The sequence below is a fragment of the Dermacentor silvarum genome, chromosome 4 (assembly GCF_013339745.2).
Source record: "Dermacentor silvarum isolate Dsil-2018 chromosome 4, BIME_Dsil_1.4, whole genome shotgun sequence".
NCBI lineage: Eukaryota > Metazoa > Arthropoda > Arachnida > Ixodida > Ixodidae > Dermacentor > Dermacentor silvarum.
The window spans coordinates 18,533,264-18,559,017 of record NC_051157.2 but is presented as its reverse complement, the minus strand read 5'-3'; the positions used below and the strand labels follow the sequence as shown (position 1 = coordinate 18,559,017).

Genomic DNA, 25,754 nt, shown 5'->3' with positions numbered 1-25,754 from the left:
GGATGACCTAGAAGAATGAAGATGTGTGCTGTACTTCTGCACACGTACTTCGCCGTGATGACGTACTTCGCTTGTGGTGGTGGTGCTTGTGAAACGTCATCTAAGGTCAGTTGGGGTGGTGGTACTTGTCTAACGTCCACATCAGCTTTGCTGTGCATCCACTTTCACCGGGTGGAATGGAGGCAGAAATTTTTTTTATCATGCCATCAGTCTAAAGGGGCTACTGTTTTCCCTCAAGAATCCATAAACTGTTCCAAATACAGTTTGATCTAAATCATTTTTAATTTGGGGCGAAATGCGAAAACACCCGTGTACTTAGATTTAGGTGCACGTTAAAGAACCCCAGGTGGTCCAAATTTCCGGAGTCCCCCACTACGGCGTGCCTCATAATCAGAACTGGTTTTGTCACGTAAAATCCTATAATTTAATTTTTTTTAAATTTATTACTGTAGAGTCTCACTAGTTGTAAGTTCTATATATGTCTTAAAAGGCTGTTTTATTCAGAAACAGAACCAGTGCAAAGGATTGTGTGGATAGATTATCTTTATAATGACATGTTTAGTTCTAAGCACAATTTCACCATTAAGGGCTGCCATCTTGAGTAAAGGGTATGCTCTTGTCAGCGTATTGTAAACGCAGACAAGGGGGCTAGTTGGTGCGTTGATAGTGAATGCATTATGATAACAGCACACACGAGGGAAAGTGCACGTGAATGCTATTAGTAAGCCCTGTACCTGATGACATTGGCGTGATGAATTCATATAATAAGTTCTCAATCAGCATGGTGTGGTATTTGTTACTTGAGGCCCACAATAACTATACCTGATAATAACTTTCTATGGCAGCAAAGCCAAAGCTACGTGGGCAGAGCTTCTGCAGTTGTGTTACTATGCCAAGTAGCGCCAACATGTTGCAGGTGGTTTCGGTTTTAGTTTTACCAGAACAAAAGTATTGCGTAAGCTACAGTTCTCGTAATCTCGTGACTGATTAATGTTTGCAACGGCAAAGGCCTCGCGACTGCCTTTGTAGCACGGCCACAGTGCACGACTTCATCTGAGACATGGTTTTCACTACCGTGCCCACATCCCAGTTATTTTTTCGCCAGTGAGCTGGTCATCAACAGAATGTCCATTCATCACGATGTAGCCGGTGCTCTTTATCCTGGACTGCTTTGCACTTAGTCAAAACAGAACTACTGTTTGCCACAGCCGCTGCGGACAAAACTGCGGCTGCTGTCGACACGATCCATGGACAGTGACCTTGCAGTTCTGAAGGCACGCAGCTTATTCACGCACAGAGTTAAAACAAAACTGCTATAAGCCGCAAATGCTTCGGATAAAATTGCGGTCACTATCAATACGATCATGAATGATGACTGTGCGGTTATGAAGCCCTGCAGAGGATGCATGTACCGAGTCGAAACGAAACTGTTGTTTGCCACAACGGCTGCGGAAGAAACAGCGACTTTGACGCAATCTGAAGGCACGCGGCCCACCCGTGCTCCGAGTCAAAACAAAACTACTGCTTGCCGCAACCGCTGTGGATGAAAAGATGGTAGCTATTGACATAGTCATGGATGGCGACTATGCACTTGTGAAGACATGCGGCCTAAGCAGTGTTATGCGTAGCGGTTAACACAAGAACGAAGTCTTTAAAGGTGTAAACAGGCTTGAAGCGTTCTAGTGTTGCTGTCATTGACATACAATTTTCGCTGAAGCCTGTGGCGATGCGGACTCTGCCACTTTGTTTCAGTGGTGCGCTTGCACCGTTTTTGCTCTCATGGGTGAGGGTGAGAGCAGAACTTTGCGAAGGTGATTGTATACCCGAAGTTGATCGCTGTCATCGCAAAAGGCCAGGAACACCCTTGCCCATAGATGCTGACGTGTCCATTTGTACACGTGAAATCTTGCAAGAGTGATTATATTCGTGGCAGTGAAGAACCGAGAATGGCAAACCTGTATGCCATGGAATTAAAATGGGCCATGTATTTTATAGACTGCTTCTAATTGCGCAGTTGTGCTTGCATGCCTGGCAAAGATGCTGTACACGGCCAGGTTGCCTGCGTCGAGGTGACCATCACCTTCATATAGAACCAGTGACGCACTTGAGCTGTGGTGTCAGTTTCATACAAGACAGCTCCTTTCTTCGTAATGATAAGCAGCCAATAAACATTTGGCAACACACTGCTGTCTTAGTTTACTCCTCACAAATGAATTCAGATAAGCTTATAAACAGTCGCTCATATTAGCTGCAACTCGCCAACGCCATATTGGTTTACAGGACCAGGAGAACCAGGGACACCAGAAAAACCAGAAAACTAGAAATGGCAACAAACAGAAATTCTTTTTGTTCAGCAAGTTTCTATTTATTAAACAAATCTTGAACGAAAGAAAATAATTACACTCAAACCTTGTTATAACGTAACAGGATATAACGAAATAATTGATATAACGAAGTAAATTAAATTCTCCTTGAAATCTCTATAGAGAACCATGCATTTGAAACCTCGTTGTAAAGAAGTAAAATTGACCTGTCAATGGATATAACGAAGTATATTAGTCTACCAAAAAAAAAAAAACCCCGACCACAGTGCGTAGTGTATTCCGTGGAGTGTCAGTTCAACACTCATTCGGCGCGGCTGATTTAAAGTTCTCGCATCGACCTCGCGGCCATGCGCAGCCACGACACGCGTGGCCGAGCGAGCCATCCTCCTCGCTCAACCAGCGGGGCAAAATGAGTGGGCGAACGGGCAGGCCACGTGACGGCAGTGAGAAGTGGCCAAGCGGCGCAAGGTGGTTTCTCTCTCTCTCAAGAACCGGTTCACCAGGCTCCCTGTGCAGTCAAGGCAGTTGGTCGAGGTTAGTCGAGGGTTGTGTGTGCGTCTGCACAGTGCACGTGTTTTTCGACGACGGAGATCAGTTGAGTGCGTTCGCTGCACACCGTGCTTTCTCGGCCTTAGTCTGCCTTGTGTGCTGTGCCTTCTCCACGAAGACGGACTTGATCGCAGGCACTCGATGCGGTTGACCTTCTACGTCGTTTCTTCAGCGCCCATGGCTACGGCGAAAAACGGCATCAACACGGTAGCCACCGTGGAAAAGGAACTCTTTCGTTTGTGATGTCCCAAACAAAGGAATATCACGGACTTTTTTCCAGCTATGTCTAGCGAACAATAATATAGGCATGCGTGGTCACGTAGTGGTACAGTGGGCTGCGAGGCGGTTTCCTTCTTTGCATGCATATAGTTGTGCACCCAACTGAGCATACATTGCGTAAACTGTTATAATTGACATAACGAAATAATTACGGCTCCCCTTCAACTTCATTATAACGAGTTTGAGGGTAATATGTTTTGTTTTACGCTATTTAGTCTATGTATGCTAACATTCACGGACTACATGCAGGCGTGTATGTAGTAAAAAAAAAATATGCAAATCCAACTCGCATCTTGGAATCTATGTGAAGTGAAGCTATTGTGAATTCGTTATTGAAAGGTTATAATTTTGCACAATTAATTCCTGCCTCCTTGGCGTAAAGGAAATTGGTGTGCGTGCATGTGCTCTTGAGCACCTGTGCCATGCAATGTGCCAACTTTTATATTGGCTTGTATTTCTTCATTTCTTATTCGTTTTAAATGTACCAGCCACTTCTTGGCCTTGTCTCGTGTGGGTATATGCCATAGTATGGAAATCATAATTATCAACATGCGACGATCATTTCAAAGACGTACTGCCCGCTTCTCGACCAATCCCCGTTGTGGGTATGTGCCATAGCATCGAAAGCATCATCATAATCAATACGCGGCGATCATTTCTAAGAGCTAGTTTGCGTTCGCACAATAGAAGTATATGTGCGATTGTGGCCTCATGGTTAGAGCATCGGGCTGTTGTGCTGGGGGACAGAGGTTTGAGTGCTTCCGCCGGACACACTTCTTTTTCTTTTTTATGAAGAGTGAGGAGGAATCTACTGTGCGAAAACCCGACCGACTGATTGACTAACAGACAGTCAGACGGCCGTCCCAGGTGAAAGCACGGGATGGTAGGCAAAGAAAGCTTCATTTTAAAATGTGCACTTCGGCTCCGTAGCTTTGGCTGTGCTGGCACAGAAAGTTGTCGCTTTGTGTTGTTTTCTATTTACCAGCCTAAAAGGGGCCCTCTCACTGTATTCAGAATTGTGTTGTGTATATAACATCACTTCCTTCACTGTAGTATTTGTCTTGAGCACCAAACGTTTGACTATCAAAAGAGTCAACCATAGCGCGAGATTGTGTTCTATTTAATGGGCTTCCCACCTACCTATTATGCTAAGTGGTGCAACAAGGTACGACAGCTGAAGAAAGCATGGTTGATGAGAGAATGTCTTGTGGAGGTGCTCAGAGGAGTGAAGAATTAAAGATCATTGATAGAATGAATAGTTGGCACCGATTATGAATGAATAGTTCTAGGCAGCGATTATGAAAATAGCAGTGTCACTTTTTTTTCCTTCTTTTCTTAAGTACTTGGCTCTGATTGCTTAATGAGACATCAGTCGACATTATGATCATAATAATGTAGCAATTATTTTATTTTTAACATTTTAGGAAGTCAACAACAGTCGCAATGCATTTGCCCAAATGTGCTCAATTTTATTGAAGGAAGCCCAGTTTCTCAGAAATGTAGAATGTTTATGTCAACAGCACTAAAAGGACAAGACGATAAACGCAAGAGTATACAGTATATGCACTGACATCAACTGGTACTGCTTTGTACAAAAGGATTACAATTGTAGCAAGGCTAAAATTGCTTAAGAAAAAAATCAAGGCAAAGAGACGAACGGCCATAACAACTTTACTAATCAACTAATCATTTTCATCTTTCAAGATTCAGATAGGAATACTATGTGCACTTTGTCTCATCTTTTGAACATTATTAATATGTCCTACGATTGCATGAAGCAACGTTGCCTGCCCAGCTTTCTGCAATAATGTTGTTCCTCATTTTATTGATCTCAGAAAGGCCAGCTGGGCCGGGGCATGTGGGATGAAAGCGGGAGCGGGCGACGTCACAGCATCAGTGGAGAGGGGCACAGCCTCTGGCATGCTGTACCAGGTGCCATGCCAGGCATTGGTGTGAAGTGTGGCCGCAGGGCCACTTGGGTCGGTGCCTCAGGTGACCATACATTTGTCAAGCTTGACGAGTTCCTCACCAGTGCCTCAAGCCTGGCCCACTGCAGCGTGGTTGCCAACCGCAGCTGCCTTGGTAAGCTTCAAGTCCTGCATCCGCACTGTTTTCCCAGTGACCAGGTTGCTTGCACTGATCAGAATTGCTTCGATGGGGGCTAGTTGGTATGGCATGAATGATATTGTTTGGGTGCGCTGCAAAAATGGTACACACAGGGACACTAACAGGAAAGCAAGAGCTTGTTGATGAAATTCCACTCTCCTGCGTTAGAGCATAGTAGACAAAGCGGGTCAATGCCTGAACAAAAAGATTTTGGCAGTATGAGAATGCCGTAGGCAAGATACCAATTAGAAGAGCTATGAATTGGGCTAGTTGGTTTGTATTCATTTTAGCGCAAGAAAAATGAAAGATACCAATATTGGACAATTTAGCTGTGCACTGTTCAAAATGCCAGTGTCGCCCATTGCTTGAAAGGTACAAAAAAGTTTGCTTATGCAGTAAAGGGCAGAATGAAAAGATAAATGATGGAATCTTTTTTTATGACTGACCAATTTAGTTGCACATGTGTCAGGGCTCTTGTCTATGTTTAATTCTATGCACCTTAAAATTTTTAAAAAGAAAGATTTTGCACATGATAACTTGCACCATGTCTTTGAAACATGTGCTTTGTGTATCATATGTGCTTTTTAATGTGGTTTATGCTTTTTACCTTTTCTGTGTTTGTTACCTTTGCTACCTGCATCTTTGTACTCGTGATCTTTTACTATCTATTAAATGTGTATTTATGTATGATGAGCATAAGGGAATAAACAAGCTGTGTTCTATGTTTGTCTTGTTGGCATATGGGGGGGAAGCCAACGGCTCTCTGCCTCGGCATACCGAGCCCTGCGGTTGGCGCATGCCTGCGCATCAACCACGGTCCGGTACAAGCCCGAGGAAACAATAGACGACAACCACGTGTACACTCGGAAAGCATTTATTACGACTGCAACTAACACTTCGAGCAGGCCAGCTAGATTTAGTTGACATCACTGAGGGTTCCCTCGAAGAGAATGATAGTGCGAATGATAATACACTAGGTAAAGAAGGATTTCTGACTTACCAACTGGGGAATACGGGCGGCCGCGGCGATTGCCGTGGTTAGTCAACCGCGGCAAGAACGCGGTTGACTAACCACGTGCGGGCATACGGGAGCGGCGGCGGAGACTTCCGCCATCGCCGCTTGCTGGGGACCAAAGAGACCCGGGCGATATCAGCTGGATCTCACGTGACCCACCCGGTGGCGCTGATAGCGCTTGCGATTCCTGTGCGCCGCCCGCGGAAGGAAAGTTTCCCCTCTCCCAACTCTCCCTGGCGCGCATAAGCCTGACGCGACGTTCGCTGTGCGTGCAGCGGTTATGAGACCCAAGGATTCTCACAGTCTCTATTCCATTTAGTTTCCCTGTATATACCACCTCTGCAGCGCAACCGTACATCGTACAGTCATGCTTGCATTGACTAACTGTGGTCTGGTCATATTAACTGGGAACTTTTCTGGAGCCAAGATTGTTGCTTGAATTAGGAATTTACATGACCTATAATGAGAGCACATGTAATCTAGAGCAAAAATGTGCAGTAAAACCTCGTTAATTTGATTATAGTTAATTCGGACTCGTCCTCTGGTCCCGGCCGGCGTATGAATTATTCAATGCAATCAAACTCTCTTTCATTTGGACTTATTTGGCCGCACATCGGTTCATTTGGCCAACTTTCGGAGCTCGACGAGCGAGGAGCGCCGCAAAAGGTCAAGAACAGTGCTAGCGTCCAACCGAAACGAAGCGGTGGAGTCTGCATTGCCAGTCATCAGCGGAAATTGTACGTGAATGACAGAAACGCCGGAACGCTTCGTGCCTATTTGTGCCTTTAAAGCCTGTATTCTTGTGTTTACCGCCGCGCATAACACCGTGTTGGTCGCAGGCTTTCATAATTGCGTAATCGTCATCCACGATCACGTCAATAGCGACTGCGGTTTTCTCCGCAGCGGTTGCGGCAAACAGTTGTTTCGTTTTGACTCGGTGCAAAGCTGTCGAGGTAGAAGAGCACCGGCTACATCGCGATTGTGTTTTCGGCAGCTCACTGGCGAAAACATAATCGGGATGTGCGTACAATAGTGCAAAGCATGTTGCAAATAAAGGCGCGTGCCGCGGCCATGCTGCGAAGAAAGTCGCGAGGCCTCAATTGCCGCCGTGAGAGCCAATGAGTCACGAGAATTTCAGCTTCCCCTCTGCTTTCGTGCAAAATAGCAACAGAAGTTGCTCACTCATTCACTACATAAAAGCGCTTTGACGTAGTAAGCATTTGCTTATTGTTTTCTGGATACCCTCAATAATTCGACATTCTGTTAATTGGGACATTTTTTTCGGTGCCGTGAAATCCAAATTAACAAGGTTTTACTGTATTGCTATACAAGAATGGGATCAGGCACTTTTGGGAAGCATATTTTTAAGATTTGTTATGTCAAAAATTGTATCATATGCTTGTATGATCACTCTTGGTGATTATTTATCACTTTAGTAGCATCCAGCTAATTGCCTCACTGGAATGATAAGCATTCTGCCCATGGGCTAGGCCAATCAGGGTCCTCTGAAAGCCATGCTTCAATGTGATCAACCTAGAAAGTGGCCTCAGGGGATCATCCTTTCCCTTGCAGAATGACATTTATTATGCCCTTTTGTGTGTGCCCATCTAATGGCAGCTGTGAGCAGTGGGAGCATGTCCAGTGGGCTTCCTCTAGTTTATTCAATAGTACTTTATTTCCCTGCTCACAGTAGGGTGGCCATGCACCTGCACACTACAGCAATGCCATCATTTCAAACCACCAACTTACTTGGTCTTTCTGTCACTACCCTTGTGGGAAATCGTCATTGGTAAATAGTAAGTAAATAAGTTGCACAGTTATTGCCAAGGTATGGGCCACATTTGTGCTGGTTTATAAGTTGTCAAGCAACAGAAGCTTGCACACAGTGATTGTTTTATTTGCACTGACAAGGCAAATGTTGCCGCAATAAGATCACTTATTCAGCTAAGTTTTCTGTGCTGGAAATATGACTTTTTAGTGTTGATCTTCATCTGTGTGGTAAACTCAGTTATTTGCTTATTAGTTGGCAGGCAACCTTTACATTGCCCTATGTTTACCAGTAGTACTATATGATTTGACTAATCGTTGTGTATGACTATCATTTCAGGAATAATTTCAAAAGACTCCGAACAAGCGTCCAAGTTCAAGTGCCTAATGATCAATCGTGCCGATGGCAGCTGCAAAGGGTTAGGACTCTTTTATAATTTGAATGAAATGAGTGCTTTCTTTTTTTCAAAGGGAAGTATTGATACACTATTCTTTCACATGTTTTGTTAATTCCATCATTACTTAAATTACAAGAGTGCAATCTATGTAAGTGAATTGCAGTCACAGTTGAGTTCTGAGTTGGGGTGTGCAAATATTTGAAAAGTTCGAATGTTATTGAATATTGTATTCTTAATATTTGTATTCAATTCGAAAATAGATATTCGAAAATGTTTGAATATTCGGTTGGATATGAATATTCGAATCAAATCTAATACATTGCTGGCTGTGTGGGAGCAAACACGGTTCTTACCATTTGTTTTTATTTAATCTAAGAATATTGGGGCGATTTTGTGCTCAATTTTGCAATAATGTAGTGCTGCTAGCGAAAGTTCTCCTGTAAAGCACACTTAGCCACTAAACGTATAAACTTTGCGGGAAAGCCAGCCTTTCAGTAGCAAGGGTCCCCCCCACTCTTCTTTTTTTTTTTTTTTTTTTTAGCGCCAACCTTAATTTTGAGCTTATTGCTTGACAGCAAGTGCAATGAGTGACGACTGGCACAGGGTCAAATGCCTCCGAGCTTACGGGCATTTGATGCGGTTTAATAAGGCACAGGATGGCAAGGACAGCTAGTGGAAATTACTAAATTTTCCGAGGAGGAGGAAAAAACTTTATTCAAAATTTAGGCCTTTGCCTCTAGGTGGCCTCGGTTGAGGCGACCTGCAGAGCCCAGGTCGTGAGATTTTCTTGGATGGTCTTGTATTCTGACCTTAAGAGGGCCTCCCAGGCTTCCTCCAAGTTAACATGAGCTAAATACCTGATGTTTCAGTATAACATCTCACTAGTCTAGTTGATTAACATTGAAAATGCAATTGCAATGTTCCAACAAAACAAATTAACCCAACTTGCTAATAAATGCATGTGCATATCATTATTCGATATTCGATTCGATATTCAAAGCTAAGTATTCGTATTCTATTCGTATTAGAAAATTTTGATATTCGCACCCCCATAGTTCATAGTTCTGAGCACGTAGCTAAACAGTGCTGGAATTTTCTGTGGGATGAGAATCTGGCTTGAGGTTTAAGGGTCTTGGTATTCTTTGGCTTATACCATTACAAAACACTGCTTTGTGAAGAGAACTAGACATTGTGTAACTCGTCTTGCATGCTCTGGTGTTAAGCTGGTGTTAAATTGTCATGCGTCACCTCCTGTGGGCATTGTGGTGATTGAAGATTGCTCAGACTTCTTCACAGCTGCTATTTTTTTCCCTCTGCAGTTATTCAAATTCACTTCAATAAGAACCAAACATTTTTGTTTCTAGGTTTAACTCGGCAGACCAAGTAGACCTCAAGAACCATGCTGTCTGCCTTGACAGCATCTACAACATACTGTGGAGGTGAGTTATTACATTTGCATCAGAAAAGCTGTCTTATGTGGTCCTCATTTCCTGCACTACAGTAGCCTTGTTGTCTCAGAACATGAGGTATTCAGTGATCTGCAATCATGTCCTGTGTTTGTTTCTTTCTAGTACCTTTATTAGTTCGAGTTGTAGAGTCTCGGTCTCACAAACTTTCCTTCTAAGGCTGTGTTCTAAAACTTGCCATGGACGACGAAGTAGACAGCTAAGCAGACAGTGGCCATCTTAAGTCTCGTTCCAATTCTGATGAAGTCGCCAAACAAGACAGTTTTACAAACAGCATTGAAGTAAAAAACAATGCAGGCTTCTTTGCTGTACAGCATGGGTTCTCAAAGTGGGTTCCGCGGAACCTACGGGTTCCGCAGGCCCCTGCTCGGGGTTCCGCGAGCCACTGATAAATTTTCCCTGGTCCCGCTCTCGACAAGTGTCTAAAACGGCGAACATGAGGTGCGCTGGATCCAAAGAACCTCCATTACTCATGTCCGAGTTATGGTGCCCGAGTGTCAAAAAGCACATCACAGTGCGTAACAGCAACGCGCGAACTGCGCAATAAATACGCAAGCAGCTTGTAGCCACCCAACCTCTGAGAACGGGCAGCGCGCCTAAGCTTTCGCACTTGAATCTCGGAGGCCGTAACTTACCACCATGCGCCTTTCTCCTATTTGTAGATAGGGTAGGTGCCGATAGCGTGCGCAATGACCTATACGTTGGAGAAAAATTAAAAAAAAAAAAAAAAAAAAAAACGCGGAGCACCGCAAATGCGCGCTGCAGAAGAGCAAGAACGGCGTAGCGTCCAACCGAAACGAAGCGGCGCAGTCCGCATCGCCGTGGTCCTCAGCTTGCACCGTGGTCCGCAGCGGCAATCGTGCGCGGCAAGTGACTGACAGCAACGCCGAAGCGCTTCGTGCCTAATTGTGCCTTTAAAGCCTCTATTCTTGGGTTTATCGCCACGCGTAACACCGCGTTCGCGGCTAGTCGCGTGCCTCCATAAGTGCGTAGTCGCTATCTCTGATCGCGTCGATAACCACCGCAGTTTCGTCCGTAGCGGTTGCGGCAAATAGTTTCATTTTCACTCGATGCGCGCGTCGGCTGCGTGCCTTCACAACTGCGTAGTCGCCTCCCATGGCAGCGTCGATAGCGACCGCAGTTTCGTCCGCACTTCTTGCTGCGAAAGGTAGCTTCGTTTTGACTTGGTGCGTCTGTCAGCCGCCTGCCTTCTGAACCGCAAGGTCGCCGTGCATGATCGCGTCGATAGCGGCCGCGGTTTCATCGACAGCGGTTGCGGCAAGCAGTAGCTTCGCTTTTACTCAGTGCAAAGCTGTTGAAGATAAAAAGCACCGGCTACATCGCGATGGACGGACAATTTGTTGGCGAGCAGCTGAGTGTCGAAAAAATAATCGGGATGTGCGCCCGTTGGTGCAAAGCGCGTCTCAGATGAAAATGCGCGCCGCGAAGGATGTCGCGAGGCTTTCGCCGCTGCTAGCGCTAATCAGTCATGAGATGAAGAGAATTTCAGCTTCCGCACTGGTCTCGTGCGGAAGCTGAAACAAGATTTGACGATTCATTGAGTAAATAAAAGCGTGTTGACGTAGTGCAGCATTTGTTTGTTTTCTTGATACCCTCGATAATTCGGTTAAATGGGGGGGGGTTCCTTGGCACTTTATGGAGCTTAGCAGGGTTCCCTGGGATGAACGTACCTGAGAACCCCTGCTGTACAGAGAAGATGGTGGCTGAACAGGAAGCTTAGAAACTCTACGATAAGGTTGTCTGCATACATGAAAACATAGTCATGCTTTCCTATTTGCTGTTGTGCTATGTTTTGCTCTTCATAGATTCGCACACGAAAAAGCAACAAAAAAAAAAAAAGCGGTAACATGTGCTTTTGTTAGCTTTTTCTTGTCAACACTAGGTGGCGTCAAGTTGCAAAGATGACTTCCACATGCGGTTTGTTACTTTAGCTCAAAGCAGTCTTCCTGGCTGTCAACGTAGACTGTCTAAATTGCTGGCTAGAATTGGAACACGCAGTCAGTTATGTAAGCCTGTTTTTAGTCTGTGTTTCTCAGCTTTTCTTGCCTGGATTGCATGCAACCTGAACTAGGAGATGATTTGAGCTGGCTCACTATTCCGTTCAAAAAGGCTCTGCAGCTGATTTTGCCTTAGGAGCATTAAAAACAGCTTGTCAGAGGTCAGATTGCTGTGATGAGCGCTATACTGGGAGTTGCAAGGTGTGATGAGCTCCTGTGCAGTTGTGGCTTTGTGTGCATTGCACAAATAAAATAGGCTGCTCGATTCCTACAAGATTGCATGACATAGCATTTTAATCGCATAAATTCATTTCACCTTCATTCAGTGCACAGACAGTGTAGGTTAATGTATGCCAACTTACAACACTCTATCCGCAATAATTCCTCTCTCACCTGGGAGGTTTCTGGTTGTGGCTATTCCACAAATCACATCTATAGGCTTGTGCGGAATACTTGATATTTTCGAATATTCAATTGAACATTATGAAATCCAGGGTTTGACACAATCCTGTCAATGAATATTATGCTGTTATAATTGAATAGTTTGGTATGTAATATTCAGTTCAACTCGAATTTTAGTATTTGGGGTTTAAGAAGTATTAGAAACAAATGAATATATGTATTTTTTCATGTTAAGCCACACCCCCAATTAATCCACATATATAGCCCACTGAAAAGATCTACATGTAGAACTCGTGGAACTAACTGCATACAATGCCCAAATCCTTGTAAAAAATTCAGAGCACTTCCACTACTATGAAGATGGAAGCCAGTTAAGCTGTGACTATGGTGAGTCTGCTGTAGTGAATATAGCTATAGTAAATTTATATATTATCATTATTGACTATATTGAGCGTCTTTGGCATGTTCGTCAAAGAGCAAGGACACCGGCGTCTTGTTTTTGCCCGGCACGATGGCCAAGTAGTGCGTTTGCTGCACCAAGTCCGCCCCATCGTCATAGACTAGCGTATGAGCCACAGCGTACACAGCTGCGGCACACTGCACGGCATCGTCAGGATCCTGGAAGATGTGGTTAAAGAAGCATCCGTCCCATAGCAAGTCCAAAGGGCAACTGCTGATAACAGCGCTAGCGCAATCTCTACGTCACGGGACAAAGGGGCACAACGAGTATCGCGACACTTGTGAAAGTGGCATCGGCGGTGGCGAGGGCTATAACAATGGGCCATCCATCATCCGTTTAGAATAAGGCACAACTGGCGGGAAACCGCCATGCACATGGAGCCAAACCACCACGCACATGGGGCCAGAGCCATTGCTGATGACATAGGCGCCGAGTACGGGGGGTTCCGGGGCTCTGCCCCCCCCCTGGCGATGCCGAAGATATGTCAACATCTGGCACTTGCGTCAAGGTTTTATGCAAATCCCACGACTATTCAAACTATTTGCTTTGAAATTATTAGACAGTAATAATGATTCGCTTCGACTTCGCTTCGAACCAAAAAATTTATATTTGCACAAGCCTACATGTCTACTCTATGATCACAACAGTAATGTGATATAAGCCAACAACAACAGGCCACACATATGCAGTAGAAGCTCGTTGATGCGATCCTGGTGCCAACGTTCGTGATCGAGAACACAAAGAATGACCCAATACAGGTATGCTTCATTTAGAGTAAGAAGGGTGTAAGATTGGGCTTGTTGGTAAAACATGCTTCAAGGTAGGTTGACAGCGCAAGGCCAGCAGAGGGGACAGAAGAGAGAACAGAGCGCTGAACAGAGCGCTAAATACAAAAAAATTAACTGTTGGGAAGTTCAGCGCTCTCTTCTCTCTTCTGTCCCCTCTGCTGCCCTTGCACTGTCAACCTACCTTGAATCATTTAGAGTGCAGCTCTTAGGCACCCGTTCCTGCAGCAAGTGTCAGTGTCGGCGTAACAGAGTGAACGAGCACAGCAAAAGATGAAGGAGTGAACGCAGGGCGCAGCGTGGGATGGAAGACACGAGGAGGAAAGCGGAGGAGGACGGTATGGCGAAAGCTTGAGAAGAAAAGCGTAGTGTGGCAACGATGGCTACGAGATAACGCCAGAGTCTGGTAGGTCTGTCTGCGGCGGCTGCTGTGATTCGTGCCCACGCGTCACCCATGCGCTGCCTTTCGCGACCTCCAGACTAGTGAAGCGCCACACTTTGGTGTGTTTGCAAAATGCCGCACCAAGAGAGATTGTCTGCGCCAGCCAATATATCGCGAAATGAAAACACATATTGAGCTGTGCTCAAATTTCACATTAGGGAGTATCGTAATTCTCGCTGCATTTTTTTTTGCTGGTTGATATGTTCCCGGAAATCACTATCTTACGGCACTGACGTTCAATATGTCGCCAAATTACGATTGTACAATACGTTTTCCGGCCGCTAGATCTTGTGCAAACAAGAAAAGGCGCGAGGTGCACGTAATTGAGAACAGTTGTCACTCACCGCAGCAGCTTTTCCACAGTACTCGCCCGCCCATATCACATGAGAACGCCGGCACGCACTTTGTTTCCTATTCCGGTACCAGCTAATCTCCTCACAGGTCATCACATGTTGCATTCACAGCTATTTCAGCCCCCCCCCCCCCCCACTATTGCAGTAAGCATCTTCACCTATCTGTGTTGCCAGCGCACGTAGTGTAGTTGGAAGCGTATGTACTGTACACATTTAAAAGGCCGTTCCTCTTGTATCCAGCGTAAAGTGAGAATCATTTTTTGCTCTGGTGGCATCGTATTCTGGAGAAGCCCACTAGCATGATTTTGTTTCAGAAACTACACATTAGGCAAACGACACTGTTCTTTTCTGGACGCTCGGGCCTCACCAGCTGCACGTGTGTGAGTGTCTCGTGCCGCAATGATTTGCGCCAAACGAGTACATCAGAACTTACCGCCAAAGTGCCCCACCCAAGGAATGCACTGACCCAGGCCGAATTAGAGGAGTGCTAACATTAGCTTGCCGAAGCAGCAAAAATGAGGTGCCTCGAGCCACTTGTGCCTTACCATCTCGGCACGTGTAGTCGTCTCGTGCCACAATGTTTCGCACAATTACGTAGATGTCAACTACAGTTGAGTCTGGAAATTGTTTTAGTCACTGCAAAGCATGTGTTTTCCTGGTTAGTACGTTTTCTCTCTAGTTTTTTTTTCTAAAACTTATGAGCAAGGTTCAATTGTAGTGGGAGCAAAGAAAACAGTGCAAGTGCTTACACATCTATTTGTGTCACTTGCAGAGGCATGACCAAAAAAGATGTCTCGCAATCACTGTTTAAAAACCTCAGTGACATTAAGCTCACCAAATATTGATAATAAGTTCATCTATACTGGGCTTCAAGGCCTAACTGGTGCACGTTTCATGAGATCAGGCCCCGTGAACTGAAGTGCACCAAATTTTGCCCTGCCTGCTTATTTGTCAAAGCTAAGGGCTAGAAGTGCATTTCCACATGTCCCCGTGGTTTCACTGTAAGATGGTGCCCATAGTGAAAAGGATGTAACATTTTGCATTTGTACCTGTGCAGTGTGGCTGGTCTTCACCATCGCACATCTGTTTTTGTACAGAAAATGTGAACATCTATGGATGTGAGAAAGTTGCTAGCATTCTTTCACTGTCTCTCCATTTTTCTTGCGCCCCCACTTCCTCTCAACCTCCCCATCTAGCCTCAACCAAAAGACACTTGAGGTGAGCTGGAACAGCGTTGTGTGGAGTGAGGCCGTGCCACTGCAGACGTCACCTGAGGGTCTGTCGGATCAGGCTGTGCCACTGCCACTGTTCCTGAGCCCCGAGCTGAGCCTGCCAGGTGTTGCAGGACACCCGGTGGGGCGTTGCCAAGCAGCACTCAACCTGCTCGGAGCTCTCGATGTGCTGACGGCTGCCCAGGAAAAGGACCTCAGCGTGCGAGAAGATATCGAGCAGGCACGTCAGCAAAGCCTTGCCCGAGCATACACCCGTGAAGACTTCTCTGTTGTCAACCGCTTTGAGAGTGAGTGCATCAACAAGAATCTCTGTACCTTTGTTTGCTGAGCAGTGTAAAGCCCCTCTGCCTTCGGTGTAGCAGCGTATTGGTTTGAAGAGTGCCAAGATTTTTATCGGTTGCTGGAAGCTTTAGGGTGTGCTACAGTCACGAGGCATAAATGACCTATATTCCAGCTTATTAGTACAGACATACACAGTAAGATGGAGCCGAAGGTATCGACAGTGGTTGAACAAAGGATTTCGCTGGAGCCAAAGTTTTGACAAGAGGACTGTGACGAAGACCTGTCCTCTTGTTGAAACATTGGCTCCACAGACACCACTTGTTTGACCACTCTTTATCACTGTACAGGGACGTGTATATTTCGCTTAAAAACTTGGAAAAAAGATGTTGTGTTAAAATTTCACAAAAAGGTAGCATTTTATGGTCTAGTCCGTTTAATGTTACACTTGGCTCAATTACTTGCCTGGCTTATAAAAATGAAAAATCTGAAGTTGCATTCATCTATCGGGAAGCTTAGCTCTGCGAAAATGGCGCTAGCATAAGATAAATGTCTTTATTCCACAAGTGGCCAGAAAAGGTTGTCAAGATGTTGCTGCATGTACATACTCTTGCATATGACCTGGTAATTCTGTTTTTCAACAATTTTCATGCAGTTAGTCAATGCATGCACCAAATCTCCATCCCTTGACAACATTAAATAGAGGTCAACTGTGCTCTGAAAGCCAAATGATTGGAGGTGTCTTTGCAACTAGTAATTGTCCAGCATTTAGTTTCCTCGCTTTACAACACCCTCTTTAGTGCTGACATTGAGAGCTAAGTTGGCGCCATTTGAAGCTGCTTGACGATTGAGAGAGAGAGGGAAAAAAAGAAAAAAGAAAAAAGCTATGAAAAAAACAAGAAAAGAACTAGAACTAATGCAATGTTGAAATCAAAAGAAAGCAATGCTTGTTTGAGTTAGTGAGGTAGCTGTTGGAGTAGATGATACATGCATGGCCTTGTCATCCGTAGCTATTACCTCTGTGTACAAGGGTATACACGAAACTAAGTTTTTTTTTAAACTTTTTTTTAAATACGACCATTCTGCTATTTTAAATAGTGCATTCAAAAATTTTTTTAAATTTTGGACGCATTAACAAAATAAACGCGAGCCAGCATCGCAGCCCACCGTGATCGCCAAATGTCGCCCGGATGCAATACACTGCCTGCTGCTGTCGAAACACGCGCAAAACTTCTGCCAGTGGTTCAAATCTCAGGGGTGGGACTCCTGCGCTAATTGTGCCATTTTATTACAAGCGCAAATTCCTGCGCCAAACTGTGCCGAACGCAGAAAATTGATCGAAATTGTGCCACGCTGCGCCGCAATTCCGCACACTGCGTCATGGTGCCTCCCGCAGAGTTTCTGGTAATTTTCGCACTTGTAACACTGGGCTTTTCGGCGCTTCCGGCAAGTGGCCAGCGTGCATGTGGCCACTCCCGGCTGTTGTCGCTGCTGTCGGAATGGCCAGGGCGGCTGTGTTTAGAGTGTACTAAAATACGCTTGAGTGGGCCGGGTGGTGCGGTGCTACCTAGCTGAGGCGCAAAACAATGAAAAGTAGGCTGAGGGCACTGCAAGCGAACTAGATACATACAGAACTTACGTTTGGAAATGTGGTTGTTTGCTTAAAGTCAGGGGTACAATCAGGACTCAATGGCAACCAAAGGTCAGTGGGGTGCCTCGCATTGGGCACTCGCGGGAAGACTACAGATGAAGCTCTGCAGGGTGATATGGGCTAGACAAGTTTTGAAGTAAGGGAAGCGCAGAGTAAAATTGATTATGAACAACGACTGAGAAATATGGAAGAATGTAAATGGGCTGGGATAGTGTTCAGATATTTGTACAAAAAGAACATTGATTTACAGTAGAGGAAAAGAACTGGGAAGCTTACCAGCAAGTACACGGCCGGTATAGTAAGTTACATGGCAACAAAGAATGTCAAGCGCAAAGTCACAGAGGCTGAGACAGTCTCATGGGTGGCGGCAATAGAAAAGAAATCTTCTATGAGTAACTACTCAAGAGGAAAAAAATGAAATCAGGAAAGAAACAATTTACGATAACTCAAAGGGAAGCTCTTTACTTTTCAAAGCGAGATCAGGATGCCTTAGAACGCGCATTTACAAAGTGAGGTACAATAAAGAAAAATAAGCGTGTGCTTGTTGCAGTAAAGCTAGGAAAACAATGGAGCAAGTTCTATTAGAATGTGAAGGTATCTGCCCAGCGGTCGATTTAGGCACCTCTGACCTCCTTGAAGCCCTTGGGTTCAGCGAGAGCAGGGCGACGGCGACAACCTCGCCAAAAATGCAGCTTGAGGGTCCATATAATTGCTATCGCAATAAAAACAGATTGGAGTAGTTTTATGTTATACCAGCCCGAGGTTGATTGTGGCTCTCTGGGTCTGTGGTGACATATGGTGACCTAAAAATTGTTACAGCGTCTATTGGACCGCATAATTTGAGAACATATTCCACTATCATCATGAGCGTCGACGCAGGAATTTATAGTTTGATTGTAGCGCAACCAATGTTTTCACCTTTACAGGACAGCATGCACCATGCCGCCGCTCGATCTACTCTTACATATTCTAGTACACCATATCTGCAATGTGCGCATCTACAGTGGAATCTCGATGATAGGATCACGGCTAATACGAATTTTCGGATGATACGAATTTTTATGTGGTCCCGGCCGAGCCCAATTACTTTGCAACGTGGTAGAGAACGGTTGTTACGAATAGATTTTCGACCCGCGTCGGTTTATACGAATAAACACCGCCCCACCGACGGCCGCGAAAGAGAACAGCGCGCAGTCACGCGCTTTCTCCTTTTCTCTTTTGGTGCGGAGGCGCGGACGCGGCGCCGGACAGCGCGGAGGACGCGACTGGGTGCGAAGAGTTTGACGCGGTGGCGCTTTTCTTGCTTTTGTGCTTTTCCCCACGCAGGCGTGGGGAAGTGCGATCTATCGCCTCACTGGAAACTGAGCGGCGTAAGCACAGCGCATACAAAGGTCAGAGCCGTGTGGAGATCGCTTTCAAGATACGGTGCGCGCGACAACTCCGACAGCTGGCACAGGCGCAAAGTACAAGAACGCATTTGTTGGCAGAGTAGAAGCCGCCCCCCCCTCTCTCTCCTTCCCTCCCTCCTGCACTGCCTTCCTGCTTTGCTCCTTTCGCGTGGGAGATTGCGTCGCCAGTTACCCTTGCACCCGGTTGCAAGATACACATTTGGTGCGCCACAGCACAGCGTCCCCCCCCACCCCCCCTGCCTTTCGCGCGACGGAAGCAGGGCCAGGCTCGACTGGCGCGCCCAGCCGTGGTTTGCTCTCCGCTGTGCGTTCGCTTTCCGTGCGTGAAGGTGCGCTTTCACTCGCACATACGGCGCGCGGCGACGATTTTATCGCCCTTGGACTCATGCTCCACGCCTCATGCTCCTCCTCCGCATCACCCTCGTTGATCTCCTCTCCCATCGGTGGGCGCACCTCGATCGTTGAGAAGCGTGCTCGCTACCGCCCTTGTCGGCGAGATTTTCCAGCGGAAGCCGCATTATAACCGGTATTTCGTCTCACGCGGCTGCACTGTAAGCGGTATGCGTATACATGGAGTTCTATGGGAGGGTAAACGGGAGTCGGAAAAGGCCGCGTTGTAGCCAGTTCTGCACTATAAACAGTTACGTTATGAGTAATCTATACTGTAAATGCTTTTACGTGCGTGTGCCTGAGTGAGTTCACCTCCGACTCTTTAATTTAGCTAGTTTTAATTGTGTTTCGATGATACGAATTTCAGCTAATACAAATATTTTTCTTGACCCCGTGAGATTCGTATCATCGAGATTCCACTGTACTACCTTCTGCCAAACTTCTAGTATACCTTCATTGTTGGTTCTGTCGCAGTCCTGTGGTACAGTAGAACCCCGCTGATGTTTTTCACGGGACCGAAAAAAAAAATCCTAGGAGCCGGGAAATGCAAGAGCTGAGAAAAAGGAAAAAGTGAGAAATGAGAGTAGTTGGGAACTGCACACAATTTTATTTGAATTCTAAAGTTTGAAAAAGAATCGCAGTTTCGCCCGAAAGCCGAAGCATCCATTGCGATGGCAAATTAGTGGACAGCTATAAGCGTGGCAGCAGCAGTGAGCGATGTGACCGTGTTGTCAATCGCTTAAACGCAAACTGAGTGCCGAGAGCACACAGCACGCTCAAAGCTACGAGTCGGTGACGCACCTAAGCTGCCTAGACTCTGCCCCCAACGCAGATCGCTTTCAACATGTGGCCGCGCAGTACGCAGTTGATGCCAGAGTACAATGCCGCGAACCCCACTCCCTGGTGCCTTGAGCGCTACGAAAAAAGGTGCACTTCCTCCGCGCTTTTCTTTCTTGTGTACGCAAGATGTAGCTGCTGTCGTCGGATCCCCTTGCACGCTGTGACTCGCACAAACAGCATACGGTGCACGGCGACCTCGTTATCACCTTTGGACTTTATGCGGAACATCTATGCGGCAAAACCAATTTTACGGCCCCAACGCGTCATAGACATCATTTTTAGATAGCAAATGCGGATCTCAAAGGCCATGCTTTTGCCTGCGGAAACCGAAAATACGTCATAGGGGTTGCCCCCGGCACTTTGGGCGGCCAATCCCATTGTCAAGCCACCAAGCCACGTGACATGAAAAGTCAACATGGTCGCTCGAGCCGGCGTGGGGTGGCAGTTCGCAAAGCATGATGCGGGAACGGTCCACAAGTTGCGACACAGCAGCAGGGTTAGCAATGCATTGAGAGCTATGGGAGCTATGCCGGGACCAGCCGAAAACGACCCAACAGCCAGGAAAACGCAGCACCTGGGAACGTAACAGTGCAGTTCTACTGTATCCTAGTATGAAATATGGTTGTCTGTAAATTTTATGCTCTTAGTAATATTAATCATACATAAATAAATAATGTGCGCTTCACACACACACACACACACACACACACACACACACACACACACACACACACACACACACACACACCCACACACAGAGACAGAGACAGACAGACAGACATAAATAACACAGTCAGTCGGTTGCATTTTTCTCACTGCCCACCGTAGGGAAGAACCCTGCTTGTAACGTTCATGTGCCACACACAGCGGCCACTGAACATAGAAATCATAGACATCAATGAAAGCAGAAAAAAAAATTTCTTCCTTTAATCTTTCTCATCTTTATGTCACTGTCTTGCTGTGATCCGGCATATTCTTTATACTGTCTCTCTCTCTCTGTACATGACTAGAATCATCGTTTGTTTTTACAGGCCATGGGGGAGGCTGGGGCTATTCGGGACATTCTGTGGAGGCCATTCGTGTTATGGCCGACGCTGACATTCTGCTTGGAGGAGTGGGCCTTTTTGGTGGCCGTGGAGAGTACACTGCCCTTATCAGGGTGAGTTCCATGCAGTGACCTTCATTTAGTTTCTTAATTAAAAATTTTACTATAGCAGCTGCTTGTTGCTTGCATCATACATGACTGGCAAGAGCAGGTATTCACATCATGGTAAATGAGTTCTGTGGATATTCCCAAGGTGGAGGAAATTCATGAAAGGGAAAATTGACATCAACGCGACTGTGGAAAGAAACTGCAAAGGAAATTCTCATAAAGAAAGCTTTGCAGTTGAAGAAAAAGCCAACCTGGTCTGGGAATCGAACTGGGGAATGTCGTAATGGGGAGGCTGCGTTTACGGGGGTATGAGCCATTGCTTAACTCTTTCCTTACCACGCCCATTGGTCACTGTTAGCCCTCTATCGATGGTTTGAAATGCCTCTTTAGAGGCCTTTCGCGCCACTCACAGACATACTGCGCTATCGGACGTGAAGGAGGAGAACTATATTATAGTTTTCTAAGCAGTTCGCTTTTTTCCCGCGAGACGGTGATTTTTAAACGTGCTCCAAAGTTTCGCGATCGCCAAAGGAGAACGAAAAAATGGCCGCCCTCTATCGATGGTTTGAAATGCCTCTTTAGAGGCCTTCTGCGCCACTCACAGACATACTGCGCTATCGGACGTGAAGGAGGAGAACTATATTATAGTTTTCTAAGCAGTTCGCTTTTTTCCTGCCAGGCGGTGATTTTTAAATGCACTCCGAAGTTTTGCGATCGTCAAAGCAGAGCGCGAAAAATGTATGGCCCCAGAAACGGTGCGCACGCATCGGGAGATCGCAGATATCATGATTTCGCTGCCTCTGTGGCTGATCTTCTCAATACATCGAATAACAGCAAGTCAGAGGACGCTGACTTTTCGTCGGACTTTTGAGTCTGAAAGTGACGACGACGCAAACCAGCCTGGAACATTGGCGGCCGCAGCCTGGCACGCTCAACTGTAGTGCTCGCATTAAAATTTTTGTAGCAGAGAATACCTGTTCAATGAAAAATTTTGTTTTTTTTTGGATATAGTGCCCAATAGACGGCAATACATTTTGTATATCTCATAATTTTCGTAGCATTTTTTCTTAGTAGATAAAAACGTATCCTTACAAACTTTGTTCAGTTTTATCGCACAATCTTGATTTTATGAATTTATATCTTTTTTATGACATACATCTCGTTAATAAAACTTTTATGCGTGAAAAGTGCATTCATTTTGCTTTCTGTTTATGCATTACATATTGAGTGCAGTAGTTCCTTCAGAAGAAAACCTCTGCCGTAACATACAAAAAACACCTATTTTCCCCATTGTAGGGAAAGAGTTAAGGGGGCATGAGCCATTCATTGCCTTATGTAACAGACAGATTTAATTTTGAAGCAATTTAATTTTGAAGAATTGCAAGCGGCAATGGCGGGCGAATGCTGCTAATCATGCTGCCGAGCAAACTCGAAACATCGAACGCAAGTGCCAACGTCAAACGTGTGTGTAACCTCATTAGGAAATACAAAGATGTAACCAATAATTGAGAAATACTTTAATGAACCGTCAGGATTAACCTAGTCATAAATACCAGGGCCACACATTTAAGCTTCGCTGGTTAACCATCTGTATTGTCACGTAGTAGTGACGCTGAAGAAAACAGTCGTAAAACAGTGTACGACGAAACGGGTTGTTTATTGGGCGAACCTGTGCCCACAAAAGCAAGGTACACTCAAAGCACAACGATAGCGGCGAACACAGTCGGCGATCGTCGAAAATCTGATCAGCGGCGAAACGCGTCGGCTTTTATACCTGAGTCATCGAAGGTTCTAGATTAATCCCCGATGCCCGCGTGTCTTCCAGAAAGTTCTAGACAATTCGCGTCAGTCATGCAATCAGATAACAGAAGCGTCGGTGAAAACAGGCAATGGAAAGAAGCATCGATAATGTTCTAGAAACTTCCGATACAGGCGCGTCCTGCGCCGAGCGATAACGTTTAACATTTGTTAGCCGGTGGAAAGCGGCCACCGGTGAAAGATAAACATGTATACGTGTCAATACCCTCCCCTTAAAAAGCATCGTCCCGATGCTACAAACAAATGTGAAAGCGTATATAAACAAAACCACGCGTAATAAAGAAAAAAAAAGTAACAAAGTACCTAAGTTCGTCAGCGGGCGTAGAAAGGTTTAAGACGCACCACATGGATGACTTCAGGTCGTGCCCGGCGACGCTGTGATTGCGAAATGCCGTCTGGCACGACCTCATAGTCCAGTGCGCCAATACGTCGGATAATCTTGTAGGGTCCGAAATAGCGACGCAACAGTTTCTCGCTAAGTCCTCGTCGGCGAATCGGAGTCCAGACCCAAACACGGTCGCCGGGCTGGTACTCGACGTAGCGTCGTCGTAGATTGTAGTGTCGGCTGTCGGTCCTCTGCTGGTTCTTGATGCGCAGGCGGGCGAGCTGTCGACCTTCTTCGGCACGCTGCAAATAAGTGGCAACGTCGAGATTTTCTTCGTCAGCGACGTCTGGTAGCATAGCGTCAAGCGTCGTTGCCGGGTTCCTTCCGTAGACCAGGTTGAACGGCGTCATGTGCGTCGTTTCTTGCACGGCCGTGTTGTATGCGAAGGTCACGTACGGAAGGATGGCATCCCACGTCTTGTGTTCGACGTCGACGTACATTGCCAGCATGTCGGCGATGGTCTTATTTAGGCGCTCGGTAAGGCCATTCGTCTGCGGGTGGTAGGCGGTGGTGCGGCGATGGCTTGTCTGGCTGTACCGCAGAATGGCTTGAGTTAGTTCTGCCGTAAAGGCCGTGCCTCTGTCGGTGATGAGGACTTCTGGGGCGCCGTGACGCAGGAGGATGTTCTCAACGAAGAATCGGGCTACCTCGGCGGCACTGCCTTTGGGCAAGGCTTTTGTTTCAGCGTAGCGGGTGAGGTAGTCCGTAGCGACGACGATCCATTTATTCCCGGACGTCGACGTCGGAAAAGGCCCCAGTAAGTCCATCCCGATCTGCTGGAACGGTCGGCGAGGTGGCTCGATTGGCTGTAGAAGTCCGGCTGGCCTTGTCGGCGGTGTTTTGCGTCGCTGACAGTCTCGGCATGTCCTTACGTAATGGGCGACGTCGGCAGAGAGGTGAGGCCAGTAGTATTTTTCTTGTATCCTCGCGAGAGTGCGTGAAAAACCGAGATGTCCAGCCGTTGGGTCGTCATGGAGAGCTTGCAGAACCTCTGAACGCAATGCTGAGGGTACCACGAGGAGGTAGTTGGCTCGGAGAGGCGAGAAGTTCTTCTTTAGGAGAATGTCGTTTTGCAAGAAAAACGACGCCAATCCTCGCCTGAACACCTTCGGCACAATGACGGTCTTGCCTTCCAGGTAGTCTACAAGGCTCCTTAGTTCCGGGTCGGCTCGTTGTTGTTCGGCGAATTCGTCGGCACTGATGGGTCCCAAGAAAGTGTCGTCATCCTGGTCGTCTTGTGGCGGCGGTTCGACGGGGGCGCGAGACAAACAATCGGCGTCAGAGTGCTTTCGCCCGGACTTGTAAACGACGGTGATGTCGAATGCTTGAAGTCTCAGGCTCCAGCGTGCGAGGCGACCTGAAGGATCCTTCAAGTTAGCTAGCCAACACAAGGCGTGGTGGTCGCTCACAACTTTAAAGGGCCTGCCATAGAGGTAGGGGCGAAACTTTGATGTAGCCCAGATGATGGCGAGGCACTCCTTTTCTGTTGTGGAATAATTTGCTTCTGCCTTCGATAGCGACCGGCTAGCGTAACTTACAACCCTTTCTAGTCCGTCAGTCCTCTGCACAAGCACGGCGCCGAGTCCTACGCTGCTTGCGTCGGTGTGGACTTCCGTATCGGCGTTTTCGTCGAAATGCGCAAGTATTGGCGGCGATTGCAGGCGTCGCTTCAGTTCTTCGAATGCTTCGACTTGCGGCGTCTCCCACTTGAACTCGACGTCGGCCTTCGTGAGATACGTCAGTGGCTCAGCGATCCGTGAGAAATTCTTGACGAAGCGCCTGTAATAGGCGCACAGTCCAAGAAACCTACGCACTGCCTTCTTGTCAGCGGGCGGAGGAAAGTTGGAGATGGCCGCAGTTTTCTGAGGGTCGGGGCGCACTCCAGACTTGTTGATGACGTGGCCCAAAAACAAGAGCTCCTCATATGCGAAGCGGCACTTTTCGGGCTTTAACGTGAGTCCGGAGGTTTTGATTGCTTGAAGAACTGTTTCAAGGCGCCGCAGGTGTTCTTCGAAGCTTGAGGCAAACACAACGACGTCGTCCAAATAGACGAGGCAAGTCTGCCACTTCAAGCCTGCCAGTACTGTATCCATGACGCGTTGGAAAGTCGCAGGTGCCGAGCAAAGACCAAACGGCATGACCTTGAACTCGAACAGTCCGTCTGGTGTTATAAAGGCAGTCTTCTCCCGGTCCCTCTCGTCGACTTCGATTTGCCAGTAGCCGGTTTTGAGGT

At 46.5% G+C, this 25,754-nt stretch overlaps 1 protein-coding gene across 2 annotated transcripts in view; it reads left to right on the top strand.

Moving 5' to 3' along the window:
- Positions 1–25,754, top strand: part of LOC119449561 (E3 ubiquitin-protein ligase MYCBP2-like) — a 208,031-nt gene that overhangs the window by 35,745 nt on the left and 146,532 nt on the right. For both annotated transcript variants that reach the window (XM_049665301.1, XM_037712753.2), the window contains exons 21-25: positions 4,988–5,234; positions 8,381–8,459; positions 9,803–9,877; positions 15,561–15,883; positions 21,197–21,324. In XM_049665301.1, coding sequence (XP_049521258.1) covers positions 4,988–5,234; positions 8,381–8,459; positions 9,803–9,877; positions 15,561–15,883; positions 21,197–21,324 — 852 coding nt within the window. The remainder of the gene's footprint in view (positions 1–4,987; positions 5,235–8,380; positions 8,460–9,802; positions 9,878–15,560; positions 15,884–21,196; positions 21,325–25,754) is intronic.